Source organism: Hyaena hyaena, unplaced genomic scaffold, assembly GCF_003009895.1.
Source record: "Hyaena hyaena isolate Hyena2069 unplaced genomic scaffold, ASM300989v1 scaffold_61, whole genome shotgun sequence".
NCBI lineage: Eukaryota > Metazoa > Chordata > Mammalia > Carnivora > Hyaenidae > Hyaena > Hyaena hyaena.
In genome coordinates this window covers 1287455-1305918 of record NW_024080693.1, presented here as the reverse complement: position 1 = coordinate 1305918, position 18464 = coordinate 1287455, and the positions used below count along the sequence as shown (strand labels likewise).

The following is an 18464-nucleotide window of genomic DNA, read 5'->3' as shown; positions in this document are numbered from 1 at the left end:
AAGCAGGGTCCAGGCTTCGAGCTGTCAGCACAGAGCTCGATCAGGAGTCGAACTCATGGGCCACGAGACCATGACCTGAGCCAAAATCAAGGGTCAGACGCCTAACCTACTGAGCCCCTCGGGTGTCCCAATGCATATGTTTTAACTTTTTGAAGAGTTACTGAACTATATTCCAAAGAGGCTGCACCATTATACATCCCAACCAGCCATGTATGAGAGTTCCAATTTCTCCACATTCCTGCCAACACTTGTTACCACCTGGTTTTTTGATTAAAGACATCCTAGTGGGTGTGAGGTGGTATCCGAACATGGTTTTGATTTATATTTTCCTGACGGCTAATGATGTCAAGCACATTCTCCTGTACTGGAGCTCACTGATATATCTTCTTTGGAGAAATGCCTATTCGGATCTTCTGCCTATTTTTAAATATGGTTGTTTGTGTTTTTATTGTTGAGTTCTAAGGGTTCTTTATGTATTCTAGATACAAGTTCCTTATGTGCTATATGATTTGCAAAACTTTTCTTCCGTTGCATGGGTTGGTGCAATCAACCTTCCTGATGGTGTCCTCTGAAGTGCAAGAGTTTCTGATGTTGAGAACGCCCACTCTTCCTTGTCATTGTTCTGCTCCTGTGCTTGTGGTGGTGTAGTTAAGGAACCACTGCCTAATGCAAGTCCAGAAGATTTGCAGCTATGTTTTCTCCTAAGAGGCTTGTAGGTTTTGTTCTCCCTTTTAGAACTTTGATCCATTTTGAGTTAATTTCTATATATGGCATGAGGCAATGGTCCAACTTCTTTCTTTTTTTTTTTTTTTTTAATTTTTAATGTTTTACTTATTTCTAGGAGAGAGAGAGAGAGAGAGAGACAGCGTGAGCAGGGGAGGGTCAGAGAGAGAGAGGGAGTCACAGACTGAAACAGGCTCCAGGCTCTGAGCTGGCAGCCAGCACAGAGCCCGACGCGGGGCCCGAACCCACGAACCGCGAGATCATGACCCAAGCGAAAGTCGGACGCCTAACCGACTAAGCCACCCAGGCGCCCCTAATCTCTCGATTTTTAATTATTTGGTATTCTTGTTGAAGAAGCAATTGACCTAACATATCAGCGTTTATTTCTGGATCCTCACTTCAGTTCCATCGACTTATATCTTGTTTTTATGCCAGTTCTACAGTGTCTTGATAACGGTCACTTTGTGAGTACTCAGCTTTATTCTTAATCAGGATTATGTAGGCTATTTTGCTTTCCTTGAGTTTCCATATAAGTTTGAGGGTCAGCTTGTCAATTTTGGAAAAGAAGTCAGCTGGGATTTTGATGGGATAGTGCTGAATCGGTAGATCATTTTGAATTTTAAAAAAATATTTTATTTATTTCTGAGAGAGAGACAGCATGAGCAGGGGAGGGTCAGAGAGAGAGGGAGACACAGAATCTGAAGCAGGCTCCAGGATCTGAGCTGTTAGCATAGAGCCCAACGCGGGGCTTGAACCCTCGAACCGTGAGATCATGACCTGAGCCCAAGTCGGACGCCTAACCTACTGAGCCACCCAGGTGCCCCTGAATCTGTAGATCATTTTGAAAGATACTTTCATCCCAAAAATAATAAGCTAATCCATGAATATGGGATGCTTTTCATGTATTTGGGTCTGCTATGATTTCTTTCAACAATGTTTTATGATTTCAAAGGATAAGTTTTACACTTTTTTGTTAAATTTATTTCTATTTTGATGCCTTTATAAATGGATTTTTTCCTACAGTATGGAGGTTCCTCAAAAAATTAAAAATAGAACTACCCTATGACCTAGCAATTACACTACTAGGAATTTATCCAAAGGATATTAAAATGCTGATTTGAAGGGGAACATGCACCCCAATGTTTATAGCAGTGCTATCAACAATAGCCAAATTATGGGAAGAGCCCAAATGTCCATCGACTGATGAATAGATAAAGAAAATGTGGTATCATGGAGTATTACTTGGTGATGAAAAAGAATGAAATCTTGCCATTTGCAACAATGTGGATGGAACTGGAGGGTATTATGCTAAGTGAAATAAGTCAGTCAGAGAAAGACAACTAGCATATAATTTCACTCATGTGGAATTTGAGAAACTCGACACATGAACATGGGGAAGGGAAGGAAAAATAAGACAAAAACAGAGAGGGAGGCAAACCATAAGAAACTCTTAAATACAGAGAACAAACAGGATTGCTGGGGGTGGGGGAGGTGGGGGGGTTAAGTGGGTGATGGGCATTAAGGGGGGCACTTTTGGGGATGAATACTGGGTGTTATATGTAATAGATGAACCACTGGATTCTATTCCTGAGCCATCCAGGTGCCCAAGAATTTTTTTTTTTTAATGTTCACTTATTTTTTGAGAGACAGAGACAGAGCATGAGCGGGGAAGGGGCAGAGAGAGACACACACACACAGAATCCGAAGCAGGTTCCGGGCTCTGTGCTGACAGCTCAGAGCCCGACGCGGGGCTCGAACCCACAACTGTGAGATCATGACCTGAACCGAAATCAAGAGTCAGACGCTTAAGCCACTGAGCACTGGATTCTATTCCTAAAGCCAAGACTACCCTGTATGTTAACTGACTTGAACATAATTTTTAAAAAAATTTCTTTTTAATGTTTTATTTATTTCTAGGAGAGAGAGAGAGAGACAGCGTGAGCAGGGGAGGATCAGAGAGAGAGGGAGACACAGAATCTGAAACAGGCTCCAGGCTCTGAGCTGGCAGTCAGCACAGAGCCCGACGCGGGGCTCGAACCCACGAACCGCGAGATCATGACCTAAGCGAAAGTCGAGCGCTTAACCGACTAAGCCACCCAGGCAACCCCATAATTTTTTAAAAAGGATTTCTTTTCTTAGGGTCCCCCCCCCCCCAGATTGTTTATTGTGAGTGTAGAGAAAAACAATCGACTCTTTGATGTTGATCTTGTATCTGTAACTTGCTGAGCTCATTCAATCCATCCTTTTTTCAGATCCCATATCAAATCATGAAGGGACACGGGCACATTGTGAGTTCCTGTAACTTCTGTGTGGATGACACAAGGCTCCTCAGTGGCTCCTATGACTGCACTGTGAAGCTGTGGGTAGGTGGCCCGGTGTTAGGTGGGGATGAAAACATCCTGTTAGCTTATGCCATATCATGTGGAGAGATCGCTAATACTGAGTTCCCATACACTCAAGGACCCCAAAGATTTGGAAAGAACTTTCTGAGCAAAATGCAAGAAAAAGAAACGAAGTGAGGGTTCCACCCTAGTGTCAAGCCAGTGGAGAGAGAGGAGTTTAATGCAGTCAGCCTGTTGATTAGGAAGCAGGAGGAGCAGGGGGGTAGGGACCAGATAGGGACCTTACGCTGGAACTCTCACCTATCGTGGGGCAGTTCTAGCTGTGCCTGGGGCTCGCCTGAGATCTCTGAGCTGGGACATCTTGTTGGGTCTCCGTCGCATTTGGAAAATTCACTTCCATCCATAGAGATGGTATGGCTGGGCCGAGGTGGCAACAGAGGACAGAAAAGTGGCCAGGCCTGGGACCTGTCCATGAGCGGTGGTTGGGAGGGGCAGGTCTGAGCACCGATCAGTGCCCCGAAGGCGCAGGAAGCAGGGCCGTGATGGTCATATGAGGTTGCCGAGACGTGGCACCCAGAACTCTTCCAAAGCCCCTGGGCAGAGCCAGCACACCCTGGAAGGCCCGTCTGGGGACATCGCTGGTCAGTCAGGAGGGGCTGACGAGGGAGCAGGAATGGGGGATGGCAATGGCCATCAGGAGCCAGGCCACAGATGACTGTGTGGCTGGGGCTTGGCCCGCGAGGGAGAACAGTCCATTCTGAGTTTTGCCATCTCCTCTGGCTCCAGGGGCGGTAGGGGACAGAAAGGAGTCTGGGCTGGCTCCCAGGTTCTGGTTTGGGTAAGCAGAGGGAGGATGGCTCCTCACCCTCCAGATGACCCCAGAGGTCATCTGCTGTGCAGTCAGTGGGTACCAAGGCCAGGCAGATTAGGCAGGAGGGTTTGGGGATTGTCCAAGAGGTTCAGCTGTGTGACCCTGGGTGGTTACATTACCTCCTGAGTCTCCTTGAAACTTTCCAGGTCCAGCTGCATGCTGGAGCTACCCTGGGGCCTGCCCGGCCAATCCCTGGCCCCAACGGACACATCCACTCCTCACCTCTACTCTGGCCCTTAGAAAATCCACTCCCCCAGCCCCACAATCTCCTTCTGGGAAAACCGGTTCCTCTGAGAGCCTGAAACTCTTTCCCAACACTCTGTGGTGACTGAGACGCCAGGGGCGAGGGGGCTCTGCCGGTCCAGATCACCCAGGGGAGGGAGAGGGCAGTTTTCCGGGTGTGCATCCTGCTTGGCCCTCTTCAAATCTTCCCCCACATTATTCTCGCCTTCTGAACCCGTGGAGGGACTCACAGCAGTTTCTGTCTGTCTGGGCCAAAAGGCTCTTGTCTCCGAAAGGCGAAATATGCCTGTTTCTCTTGTCCCAAGATTCAAGACCATCCACGGAGACGTCTCTGGTCCCCACAATGGCCTGGCCGCCTACTCCATGCCACCGTATCTGGGATGCAGTCCCTTCGGCCTGTCCAGGTGTCCTGATACCAGCCTCGCTCATGGCCTTGCCGGTTTCCCCCACCTTCTCCAGGTCACTGCCCTCCTTCCTCTCTTCCCCCTGCAGTTGCCAGTTGTCTGTCTTGGCTGCCCCATTGACACCTCCTCCAGGAAGCCCTCTTTCTTCCTACTGGTTCTCTTTTCCCCATCTTTGCCCTTTGGCTGCCTTCTCCTGTGACTCTTCCAGCCCTTGCACAGCTGACATTCCCGAATCCTCTCCCTTCGCAGTATCTTGGCCTTGCTTCTCCCTTCTCTTCCCACTCCCGTCACCTCCCATCTCCCGTCCCTCCTCTCGGCCCCGCCCGGAACCCAGGCATCTGATTTAATCTTTTGGGAGCCCCCTTCACCCTCACTTGGACCATTGTGAATACTTGGAAAGTCCACGCCTGTACGAAGAAGCCAGGAAAAAAATCATTCTCAATCCTGCCCCCAACATCCCTCTAGTGTGTCGGCACGCCTCTGTCTAGTCATTAAGAGATCACAGCTTTGGTGGGTTTTCTCACTGTACAAAGAAGAAGCAGGAGTCACCATTTCACAACCCTGGAGTTAACTGCTGTGAAAATGTTGGAGGAGTCTATGTCCATTTTTTTCTTATTCACACACATATATGCATGTTAACGAAATTGAGGCCATCGAGAAATGCCATTTACATAACCATAGTAAACTTGGGCTACGGATATTGTCACATTTGCCTTGTTTTTATAACTTTTTATTGGTGCCCATTCTTTCCCATTCGTTTAAAGCCTGACCAGTATCCTCGCCTTGAATTATCTGAGCCCACAGAGGGGTTCCTGCTTCCAAATGCCAGGTGAAGAGGGAGCTTTCAATTATTTCTTCCCCATGCCCTTGACCAAAGGCCCATTTATTTCAAGAAGCATTCAATACACAACAGAGACATTTCCACAGTCTTCGGAATTCACTAACAAAATCTGGCCTGTTTGCCATAGATCTCTTGCCAAAGGACTCACTTCACATTTTCTAAGAGGTGTACACATTTTCCAGGAGCATTATCTGCCTACAGTTGCTGTTCCTCCTCTTGGCCAAAAGGTGTCGCTGTTGAATGCTGCAGTTGCGCATGGACCCCACGGACATTGGTTCTTTGCAGCGCTGCCCTTAGCTGACCTGGGGCGCTGTGCTGACGGCAGTCCCAGGCGGCATGGTGATCATTTTCTTAGTTCTGCGTTTGTGCCAGAACAACGCAGCAGCCAGGGAGGCTGCAGCCTGGATGTGTCCTGTCCTGGTGTGTTCCTCTCTGGATTCCCCGGGGTCTCTTCCTGCCTCTGATTAGGGCCTGCTGGGTTACCCAGACACAAGTCCACTGTTCTCAGTCTTATTGAACGGGGGCTGAGGGTCTGGGTCTGTGCAGAAGAGAGTTCACATAGCAAGTCTGGGACTGCGGGAGAGGCTGGCCTTGACCGGCATCTGGGAGCTGTACTGGTCAGTGGTATCCAAGGATCGTGAAACTTCCCCTGAGTGTCAAAGGGGGCTCACTGTACCCATAAACCACTGTCGGTGCAAGCTGTGTGGTTTATGCTGAGCGCCTGCCTTCTGTCTGGAATCTGGATTTCGGAGTATGCTAGAGAATCCCCCAAAACCCTGGGCCCCAAGGCTCAGGCACACCTCCCGATGGACAATACATCACACGTGTTGTTACAACTGGTCGCTGGAGGAATTGAGTACGTCCTGTGTGACCCACAGCAGCTTGTGTCTGGTTCTCTCTGCACTTCAGCCCATGCCACTGTCCCTTTGCTGATTTTGCGTTGTGTCCTTTGCTGCAATCTTAGCTGTGGGCATGACTATTTGTGGAGTCCTGTGAATCCTGGAGGATCATCGGACCTGGGAGTGGCCTTGGGGACCCCCTGACACAGGGTCCTTTTCCCCCACCCCCAGCCCCAGCACGACTTGGGTTCTTAATGCAACATGGTCTCTGCCTATCGGGAAGTATTGTCACTGACCTGCCCTGGTCGACCTGAAGCTCCTGAACCGGGCGTCATATTTTCACCTAGTAACTCAAGGACTTTCTAGGAATTTATTTTCTTACCAGTAACATGTTTTTCAAGGGGACTTTCCACCCCTGCTTATTCTGAAAAGCTCCTGGCACATTTCTTGCTGAAAATATTTCATCTCTGCCACAATGGGCACTCTTCACTTTGGCACCCTGTTTTAATCCTCTAGTATTATTTAGTTTTTACCCGACTTTGTTCTTGTCATATTCTCTAGTTATTTTTTTAATGTTTATTTATCTATTTATTTTTTATAGTTTATTTTTACTTTTGAGATAGAGACAGAGCATGAGTGGGGGAGGGGCAGAGAGAGAGAGAGAGGGAGACACAGAACCTGAAGCAGGCTCCAGGCTCTGAGCTGCCAGCACAGAGCCCGATGCAGGGCTCGAACCCACAAACCGTGAGATCGTGACCTGAGCTGAAGTCGGATGCTTAACTGACTGAGCCACCCAGTTGCCCCAATGTTTATTTATTTTTGAGAGACAGAGAGACAGAGCATGAGCAGGGGAGAGGCAGAGAAGGAGGGAGACACAGAATCTGAAACAGGCTCCAGGCTCTGAGCTGTCAGCACAGAGCCCGACACGGGGCTCGAACTCATGAACCATGAGATCATGACCTGAGCTGAAGTTGGACACTCAGCCAACTGAGCCACCCAGGCGCCCCTGTTCTCTAGTTATTAACCATCAGCATCTAACAGTTGCTGGTACCCCACCGCTGGTGTGCCAGGATTTGTCTCAGCCGCTCCCTGGAGGTCACAGTGACCGGTGCCTGTGTGTTTAGCCTCCCCCCTCACACATATGACGATCCTCTTCACACATAAATCTTTGCAACCACAGTTCCGACTGGAAGAATTGCTGGGTCAAAGGGTGTGAACTTTGAAAAGTTCTTTAAAGGTCTTGTGGATTCTGCAAAGCCTCTTTGGCCGGTCACGATGGGGGACATTGTCTACAGCTCTGTCCCCACAGTGGCCGGTTGCTGTCTGGCACCTGTGCTGCTAAAGAGGAGTTTTCCAGGGATGCCGCGGGTGGTGGGGTGTCCTTGCTGCTCTGGGGAAGAGACTGGAAAGGCTTTTGCCCTCTTGAGTGGGATGAGGGCACAGGACCACGGGTTCTCCTACTTGGCTGTTCATACAAGCTCGGGGCTGCCACTGAGCTCAGTTCACGACTTGCACCAACAGCTCAGTGACCTGTCTCTCTCTCTCCTGTTGATTTGAGGATGCTGTGGATGGCTCAGTCATTCGGGACTTTGAGCCCAGGCCCAGTGCTCCTGTTTCAGAGTGCAGCGTGACGGCTGATAGCAAAAGGTGACCTTTCCCTCGTCTTGCACGGGTCAGGAGGAGTGAGGAGGCAGGCCAGGGACAGCTTTCTGTTTGATGGGCAAATACACTCCCGTTCTCCCATATGTGTGCCCACGGTTTCCACATTTCGCTGTGAGAGTCAAGGGGATGTGACAACTCTTTGCAAATTTAAAGTGCTAAAATGACAAGCATAATGTGGCTAAGACAAGGGGTGCCTGGGTGGCTTAGTAGGTTAAGCGTCCGACTTTCGCTTAGGTCATGATCTCACGGTTCGTGGGTTCGAGCCCCTTGTCGGGCTCTGCGCTGACTGCCAGCTCAGAGCCTGGAGCCTGTTTCGGAGTCTGTGTCTCCCTCTCTCTCTGACCCTCCCCTGCTCACGCTGTCTCTCTCTCTCCTAGAAATAAAATAATAATAATAATAATAATAATAATAATAATGCGGCTAAGACAAAGCCAGTCCGTTTTCTTCAGAGTTGCTTCTCCATAGTCACACCTGTGGGCTGCGGAAGCTGCCAGGGGCCGCTGTCGATTCAGCCCCAGGTGGCATCTCACAGGGGAAATGGAGGCAGCCACATGCCACTGGAGCCTCTGGGAGGCATTTGCTCAAGCCCCTCTTGAGCATGTGAAATGGGCCTTTATTATTATTTTTATTTTTTTATTAAAAAATGCTTTTAAACATTTATTTATTTTTGAGAGACAGAGCATGAGTGGAGGAGGGGCAGAGAGAGAGGGAGACACAGAATTTGTTAACAGGCTCCAGGCTGTCAGCACAGAGCCTGACCCAGGGCTCGAACTCATGAACCACGAGATCATGACTTGAGCTGAAGTCAGACGCTTAACCCCCTGAGCCACCCAGGCACCCTGAATTGGGCCTTTAAAACAAGGGGCTTTGCTTTAAAATAGATTTACATTTAAACAAAATATTTTTTTTGTGTGTGTTTGAGACAGAGAGAAAGCACAAGCTGGGGAGGGGCAGAGAGAGAGAGGCAGGCAGGAACCAAAGCAGGTTTCATATGGATAGCAGAGAGCCGGATGTGGGGCTTGACCTCATGAGCTGTGAGATCATGAACTGAGCCACCCAGGTGCCCCTGGATTTACTTTTATCGAGCAGTTACAAAACTAGTAAAAATTAGTATGGGAACTTACGTGATTTGGGGCACATGATTACCACAGAAGCACACAACAGAAGAAAGATACATGCATATTGTTATGTACACAGGTACATTTAGGTTATTTTTACTAAGTGCACGAGAGAACATTTCAGAACAAAGTGAGCTGTCAGTGTTTTCCTGTAAAAAGACGTGAGCAGAGACGGGAACGGTTGGTCCGCATGAGCCATAGGTATCCCCTCAGGAGAAGACAGTTATTCACAGAAGAGAAGAAACGGTCCCTTTAATGCCCTAAATATGAAAGAACATATCTGGGTGGCCGGGGATTCGTGAAGGCTGTGAGTAATGCCTTGGTGTTAGGTTCTGAATGTTTTCAGTGAGGCTCACGGAGGGGCTGGGAACGTCTTGAGAAAGATTCGAGTATTACTTGCATTCTTAGTCCTAAGTTACAGAATTTTCCTATGAAGAATTTTCCAGATTTTTTTTTTTTTCAAAGAACCCATAGCCATAACTGTCCGGGTCATTTTCTTGGCAGAGTTATTGCAGCATCCTATGACAAAACAGTGAGGGCTTGGGACCTTGAGACAGGCAGGTTGCTGGTGAGTGTGCCCCCCCTCCCCGCCCCCGCCAGTGTGGCCGCAAGCATGAGTCTTGACTGGGCTCTGAGGGGCCTTGGGTTGGGCCTGGGGTGGGAAGGGAAACCAGTCTTCCAGAAAAGGAGAATTGTCTCAGGGACACCGAATAATGGAGGGTGGGTACCGGGGAAGGAAAGCCTCTTGGGGCAGGCCGAAGAGGGCTTTTGCCGGAAGGATGGGAGGGGCTTGGATACCCAGAAGAAGCAAGGGTAGGAGTCGGGGAGAAAGGGCCATCGCATTCCAGGCTAAGGGAACTGCACAGGCAGAGACCCTCCTCTGTGGGGTGTTGGGATTCGATGGGGCGGGCAGTAGAGTTCAGGCCACGGGACAAAGGCCACATGGCTAAAGCATGAGTGTCCTGGAGAGGGTCGTCTCCCCATCTTGGAGGGGCCACCATCCATCCATCCACCCATCCATCCATCCATCCATCCAAACCAGTCTGAGACTCCTCCTCTCTCTGTCCGGTGCCCAGACAGCCCTGGCCCTGCCGAAGGGGCTCCCCAGGGAGCTCCTCAATCACGCATCCTTTGCTCCTCTTGGTGCAAAGATCAGTTTATTTCACTGTAAAAATCCCAGAGACGATAGTTAATATCTTGGCATCTCTTTTCCTATGTCTGCATACATTTCCACATGAACACAGACAAGTGTGTTCTGTTAACAACATGGCATGATTCTGTGCGTACTTCTGGATCTTGACTCTTCTTCCCCACTTAAAAACAGATGGGTAAGTAAGTACTTGTGAGCGTCATCCCTCTTAACGGACACACGGATTCCATGGTATGGGTAAGTTAGGCTGTGTTTCACCATCCCCGGTTACAGGACTCCAGGGCGGTTTCACTTTACTCTCTCATGAACAATGTCACGACGAGGAGACTTTGCATATAATATTTGATACTTATGATCCAATAGTTTTAAGGAAATGGAGCTGGATTTTATTGCTAATTTGATATCAAAACATAGAGTTTTAAAAATTGTCATCCTGGGGCGCCTGGGTGGCTCAGTCAGTTAAGCATCCAGCTTTGGCTCAGGTCATGATCTCGCATTTCGTGGGTTCGAGCCCCGCGTTGGGCTCTGTGCTGACAGCCAGCTCAGAGCCTGAAGCCTGTTTCGGATTCTGTGTCTCCCTCTCTCTCTGACCCTCCCCTGCTCATTCTCTCTCTCTCTCTCTGTCTCAGAAATAAATAAAACATTTAAAATTTTTTAATAAAAAAATAAAAAATAAAAATTGTCATCTAGATATCTGTGCCAACTCATATCTGAGGTGCTGGAAGAGAGCTCACCCTCTTACATGTCAGATAACATGATTTAAAAAAAAATTTTTTTAGCCAATTTGGGTAGATGGAAAATGAGACGAATATTGATTACTCCTGACTTTGAGCATTTTTCCAAACGTTTATGTCTTCTCTTGTAAGTTTCTAGCTCTTGTCTCTAGCAAGGTTTTCTATTTGAGATGCTTTTCTTTTTCTTCTTTAGACTTCTTTATGGTACTTTTATTTATTTTTGTTGCACAAGTGATCCATGCCACGTGACAACTCTAGAGCCGAATCCATTTTCCATGACTACTTGACAAATTAGGCCAAAACTTAGCTTGACAGTCAGAAATCTAGAAGCTACTTAGCTGGGTGGTTCTGGTTCAAGTTTCTTATTTAAAAAAAATTTTTTTAAAGTTTATTTATTTTGAGAGACAGAGAGAGCAGAGGAAGGGCAGAGAGAGAGAGAGAGAGAGAGAGAGAGAATCCCGGGCAGGCTCCATGCTATCAGCGCAGAGCCTGATGTGGAGCTTGAACTCACGAACTGTGAGATCATGACCTAAGCCAAAATCAAGAGTCAGACGCTTAACTGACTGAGCCACCCACGCGCCCCTGGTTCAAGTTTCTTATGAGGTCACAGTTAAGATGTCATCTGGGGTTACTGTCATTTGAAGGCTTAACTGGGGCTGAAGGACCTCCTTCCAAGATGGTGCACTCACATGGCTTTTGGCAGGAGCCCTCAGTTTTTCTCCACTTGGGTGTCCCCATAGGGCTGCTCGAGTTTACTCCCTCAGAGTAAGTGATCCAAGAGAGAGCAAGGAGAAAGCCATGGTTTCTTTTAGGACTTAGTCACACGGGGTCACTTCTGCCATATTCAACTCGTTAGAAGTGAGTCACCAAGTCCAGTCCATACTCAAGGGGTGGGAAATTAGGCTCCACCTTTTGGAGGGAGGACTGTCAAAGAATTTGTGGGCATCTTTTAAAACTGTCGCTATGGCAATACCATAATTCATAACATACAGAGAGATCCTCCTTTCCAAGAATGTGGAGCAGCTCAGTGTCCCCTTTTGGGGTTTGGGGCCAGCCTGTCCCAAGGGGTTGTGAGATGCTCAAGAGGCTGGGCTGTAGTGTCTTGTCCATAGTGCGCGGCAGATGGCAGATACTCAATAAACACTTGTTTGCCAAACGAAACAGGGGTAAAGCTGGCCCTTACTAGAACCTTGCTGCCAGTCCCACTAGGTACCCTCCCCGTCCTTTTCCCTCTGTCCTGGACACAGCTTGATGAATTGCATTTACTAATTTAATTAGTTAAAACTAAACACACTTAAAAATTCAGTTCCTTATCTGCACTAGCCCATCACAAGTACTCAATGGCCACATGTGGCCAGAGATGAGTATATCTGATAGCGCCTGGATGGAACATTTCTGTCATCACAGAAAGTTCCACTGGACAACCGGGCTAGAGCAAATCCACCTTTTGATTGTCGCCCTATTCAGTGGAAGATCAATCATGAGACCTTCATAGCCTCCTGTAAGTGTTCTCCTGATGGCAAATACGTAGTCTCCGCCTTGGACTCGGAGCGCGGAATCTGTATAACAGATGCGGAAAATGCCACCACGGTGTCACACATCAAAAGTGAGTTTGCATGGGCTCCCTGCTCCGTTCTGTCTGTGGTGGTAGCAGCTGCTTGTCACTTGACTGACAGTGACTTTTGACTGCCTTATTTGGTGAAGCTACAATGAGCCACATCATTACAAGATAGACACTCATTGGTTGAAAACCAGCAGTTAAAACTAGGACTGGTTCTCATCCGTTAAGGCTTTTCCGATTAACCCCTTGTTTGTAATAAATGAAAAAGCATTCTGTTCCAATGTCGTGCAGACTTTTAAAGCCAGTCTTGTATTGAGTGGAGGCTCAGCCTTTATAATGTTTTCATACGTATTTTTTTTTTAAATATAAAGATAAAAGGGGCACCTGGATGGTTCAGTCAATTGAGTGTCTGACTCTTGATTTCAGCTCAGGTCATGATCTCACGGTTCGTGGGATCAAGCCCCGCGTCTGGCATGGTGCTGACAGCACGACCCTGCTTGGGATTCTCTTCCCGCCCCCCTCTCTCTCTCCCTCTCCCCTGCACATGTGCTGTCTCTCTCTCTCTCAAATAAATAAACTTTAAAATATATATAAAGATAATAATCATCACATGTCACTTTTCTGGTCGTGATACTGTGCAATAGTTACTCAAGGTGTTTCTATTGGGGGGAAATGGGTGATGGGCCCACAGAATCACTCAGTATTATTCCTCACAAGGGCATGTGAGTGGACAGTTATCTCAAAATAAAACATTAACAAATATGTAATCTATGTAAAACATTTGGTAAGTATGTAAAGTAAAAGTGAAAGGCTGCTGTGTATGTCCTGTCTCCTCCACGGGGGTGTCTGTTAGGAACAACACATTGCTGGGTGGCCTTTCCCATCTCTGTGAGTGTGTGTGGGCACGTGTGTGTGTGCGGGCACACCCCAGTCCTACTTCCCATGTGCATCTTGTGATTGTGTTTATCAGCAGGGACCTGTGGCGTGGGCACTGCCACATGGCTTGTCCCTCCCCTTCCTGTGTCCTCTTATACTCTGCCCCCCCACCCTGTCCAGGTTCTGGCCAGACCCTCACACTTCTCCACGCCCTGTCCGACCTCCAGGCCTGGGCCTGTTCCTTCCGCGGGGAGCCCTCTTGCCATTCTGTTTCTCCTGCTAACTCTCAGCGCCCCTCCTCGACCTGTCGGGGCTGGGCCAGCCTTCTGTTGGCCAGGAACCGTGACCCACCGCACACCTGTCTGGTGGCCCCTGACCCACCGTGGGTTGTTGCTTGCTCTGTTCATGCTTCTTGTTCTCGGCCTGGCACAGAGTAGGTGCCTGGGACATGTCTGTGCAAGCGAGGAGTCCCTCGTGAAACCGGAATTGTGTTTCTGTAATACTGTCGCCCTTGGCGGAGGTGGCGTGAGCCTCCGGGCCACGCGGGGCTCGTGGCCGGGAATGTGGAATGCCGGGTGACAAGCCGCTTTCCCTGTGCCTCAGATCATCACAGCCGCTCCCTCACGGCATGCTGCTTTGACCCCGACAGCCAGAAGGTGGCTTCCGTCTCATTGGACAAAAGCATCAAGATCTGGGATATTACATCCCAGGCCACACTGCTCACCATCACCAAGTGAGTAGGGGCCCCATCTTGCAGCAGAGAGGTGGGCTGGATCCCCATTGGGGCCCTTCTGGATTTGGCCTGCACACCCTGGCCACATGGGGCACTTCCAGCTTGCTCACAGGTGCCCAGAGGAGGCTGGAGATGGGGAAAGTGAAGGAGGGAGGCGGGGGGTGGGGGTGGGGTGGGGGTGGGGCTGGCACCACTAGCTGCGGCTCGTGGGCGGGGACAGGCCTCAATTTGTTTCCAATGGAGCCAATGCTGGAAAACATTGTGCAGAGCTCCGCCCCCCTCCCTCATAAATGTGAATCTCCAGCGTCTCCTGTGAAATGGGAAGATCTGATAATCCAGGACCTGCGTAGGGGCTAGTCCTCTCCAGCGGCCCCGGAGTCAGGATCCCAGAATGCATATATGCCCCGGCACCCTGCCTGCTCTGCCCAATCAGGAGCCTCGCTGGCCGGGGCGGGGCTGAACCCCATGGTGGGTCCGGCCAGGAGTTAAGAGTGTGCATGTTCAGGGGTGCCTGGGTGGCTCAGTCGGTTAACTGTTCGGCATTGGCTCAGGTCATGATCTCATGGTTCGTGGGTTTGAGTGTGCGCCCGGCTCTGTGCTGACAGCTCAGAGCCTGGAACACACTTCAGATTCCTGTCTCTCTCTGCCCCTCCTCCGCTAGCTCTGTCTCTCAAAAATGAATAAAAACATTAAAGCTTAAAAGAAAAAAAAAAAAGAGCATGCAGGTCCATATCCTGTGTGACCTTGGGCCTTAGTGTCCTCACTTGCAGACCGAGTAGAGGTGAGATCTGAGCGAGATAACACCTGCAGGGCCTTAGCGCGCAGGCCACATGATCAGTGCTCAGCACGTGCTCCGCTACTGAGAGTGACTCTGGTGGAAACCTGCTGGGGGCGCTGTGGGACGCTTCCTTAGCACAGTGCGCGTTGGGGCGCAGACAGCAGAGGGGGCCGCAGATCTGGCTTTGGGCAAGTGTCATAGTCCATTCCGTTCTGTTTTCCCCATGCGGGTGGAAAGGGAAAGAAGCAAAATGTTTACTGGTAATTTTTTCAGGTTTCTTTGTTTATTTCAAGAGAAAGGGATGGGGGAGAGAAGAGAGAGAGAGAGAATAAGAGAGGAGCAGAGAGAGAGAGAGAGAGAGAATCCCAGGCAGGCTCCATGCTGTTAGCGCATAGCCTGATGCGGGACTCGAACCTGCGAATCATGAGATCGTGACCAAGAGTCAGATGCTTAACCTACTGAGCCACCCAGGTGCCCCTATATTGGTATTTAAAATTTGTATTTTATTATTTTTTAAGATATTCATTTTTGGGAGTGAGGGAGACTGTGAGCAGGGGAGGGGCAGAGAGAGAGAGAGGGAGACACAGAATCTGAAGCAGGCTCCAGGCTCTGAGCTGTCAGCACAGAGCCTGAGGCAGACCTCGAACTCACAAACTGTGAGCTCATGACCTGAGCCGAAGTTGGACGCTTAACTGACTAAGCCACCCAGGAGCCCCTATTGGTATTCTTGATCAACCCAAACGTATGAGTTTTTTTTGGAAATGTAATTTTTAGCAAGAAAATATAGAGGCAAAGATTCTTGGTGCAGGTGACAGGGCTGCAACCTGTGAAGTTACACAGGACCCCACACCTGATTTAATGCTCTGCTGTCAACTTCCTTAAATTCTTAGTTTTTGAACAAGGGACCTTGTGTGCTTTTATTTCAAAAATATGTTAACTTACTTTTTGAAGATGCAAAACATGGAGCGCGGTACAAAATTAAAAAGGAACAAATGGATATATAGTGAAAAAAAATCTCTCCTACCTGTCTTGTAGCCATTGAGTTTCCCCAGAATCATCACTTTCCCCTTCCCTTCCTGCCTCTCTTTCTCTCTTGACAGTTTTACTGAGATATAACTCACACATCAGAGAATTCGCCCATTTCATGTGAATAGTGGCTTGCGGGATATCACATGATTAATTTTTAAGTTGTGGTAAGCTATACATAAAGTAAAAATTTCATTTTAACCATTTAAAGTTAATCACTGGCATTCATTACATTTGCAATCTTGTGTAACCATCCCCACTGTCTTTCATTACCTCTTTCATTACCCAGACAGGAACCCCTTGTCCACTAAACCATAATTCCCCACTCGCTCCCACCCCAGCGCCTGGTAACCTCTATTCTGCTTTCTTTTCTGTGAACCTGCCTGTACTGCATGTTCTGTACAAATGCAATCATACTTTGTTTGTCCTTTTGTGTCTAGCTTCTTTCATTTAGCATCCTTTTGTAAAATTCACCCATGTAGCATGTATTAGAACTTCATTCCTTTTTTATGATAGAACAATATTTCATTGTATGTAGAGACCTCGTTTGTTTATCTGTTGTTTATCTGATGCCTGAGTTGCTTCTATCTTTTGGCTGTTGTGAATAGCCATTGGGACCTTGCATTTTAATTATGCACTGGGCCATGCAAATTATATAGCTGGGCTTGCTAGAGGATTTTCAAAATTCATAGTCTCAACCGATTTGGAAGCTTATAGGGAGTAAGTATAAATAAATGATTTTTTTGGGGGGGCTTCAGATGTCAAACATAATTAAGAAAACTCAAGAGAGAAGAACAGTCTATTGTATTTACCCATACTTTTGCCTACCATGTTCTGTTTTTCTTTTTGATGGCCCAAGTTCCCTTCTTTCCCCATTTCCTTTCTGTTTAGAAAAATTCCTTTCAGCTATTCTTTTAGGGTAACAAAAGAATTTGTTGCTTTCTGAGGGCAACAAATATCTTACTTCTCCTTAATCTGAAAATGTCTTGATTCCTGTTTCAGTCCTAAAGGATACTTTTGCTGGATATAAAAATCGGGGTTGACGGGGTTTTTTTCTTTCAATATTTTAAATCTGTCATGTCACTTTCTTCTTTTTTTTTATTTTTTTTTTTTTTTTAGAGATTTTATTTTTTTTAATGTTTTATTTATTTCTAGGAGAGAGAGAGACAGCGTGAGCAGTGGAGGGTCAGAGAGAGAGGGAGTCACAGACTGAAACAGGCTCCAGGCTCTGAGCTGGCAGTCAGCACAGAACCCGATGCGGGGCTCAAACCCACAAACCGCGAGATCATGACCTAAGCAAAAGTCGGACGCCCAACCGACTAAGCCACCCAGGCGCCCCACTTTTTTAATTTTTTTAAATATTTATTTTTGAGAGAGAGAGAGAGAGACAGCATGAACAGGGGAGGGTCAGAGAGAGAGGGAGACACAGAATCTGAAGCAGGCTCCAGGCTCTGAGCTAGCTGTCAGCACAGAGCCTGATGTGGGGCTCGAGCCCACAAACCATGAGATCATGACCTGAGCCAAAGTTGGATGCTTAACCGACTGAGCCACCCAGGCGCCCCTTATGTCACTTTCTTCTGATCTTCATGGTTTCTGGTGAAGAATCCACTGCCATTCAAATTGTTTTTCTCCTATAGGTAAGGTGCCATTTCTCTCTTGCCACTTTCAAGATTTTTTCTTTGTCTTAAGTTTTCAGAAGTTTAATGATGTATTTATTTAATTTAATTTTTTTAAGTTTATTATTTTGAAGTGGGGGAAGGGGCAGAGAGGGACAGAGAGAGAGAGAGACAGAGAGAGAGACACAGAGAGAGAGAGTATCCCAAGCAGGCTCCACAATGTGAAATCATGACCCGAACTGAAATCAAGAGTTGGACACTTAACTCACTGAGTCACCCAGGTACCCCTTTAATTCAGTAATCCCTACTCCTAGTTTGAGGCTCGAACTCATGACCGCCAATGTAGGGCTCGAACTCACAATCCCAAGATCAAGATTTGCACTAGAAGTTTAATTATAATGTGTCAGGGTGTAGATTTCTTTGACTTTATCCTACTTAAGTTTCATTTAGCTTTTTGAATCTGAAGGTTTATGTCTTTTGCCAAATTTGGTACAATTTCAGACATAATCTCTTTTTTTAAATGTTTTTCTTTCTTTACTTAATTAATTTGTATGTATATATGTATGTTTGAGAGAGAGAGAGAGAGTGATGAGGGGAGGGTCAGAGAGAGAGGGAGACACAGAATCTGAAGCAGGCTCCAGGCTCTGAGCTAGCTGTCAGCACAGAGCCTGATGCGAGGCTCGAACCCACAAACCATGAGATCATGACCTGAGCCGAAATCGGATGCTCAACCGACTGAGCCACACAGGTGCCCCAATGCTGGGATGATTCTTAGCCTAACAGCCACAGGGATTTGGAATGTTTTACCCTGGACACCTTGGGAAGTTGACATTTTTGTCTCCTTTGATCTTAGTCTGTGCATTACAAAGAACTGAAACACAGTCCAAAACTCTGAACTGAGCTCTAGAAAACAGTTTTTTCCAAGCTTTCTTGGATTTTATGACCCA

At 47.7% G+C, this 18464-nt stretch overlaps 1 protein-coding gene across 1 annotated transcript in view; it reads left to right on the top strand.

Moving 5' to 3' along the window:
- The window catches only part of WDR88 (WD repeat domain 88), a 42952-nt gene that overhangs the window by 12128 nt on the left and 12360 nt on the right, over positions 1-18464 (top strand). The window contains exons 2-6 of the mRNA XM_039231897.1: positions 2976-3086; positions 7822-7910; positions 9548-9611; positions 12395-12533; positions 13968-14097. Of these exons, the coding sequence (XP_039087828.1) occupies positions 2976-3086; positions 7822-7910; positions 9548-9611; positions 12395-12533; positions 13968-14097 (533 nt within the window). The remainder of the gene's footprint in view (positions 1-2975; positions 3087-7821; positions 7911-9547; positions 9612-12394; positions 12534-13967; positions 14098-18464) is intronic.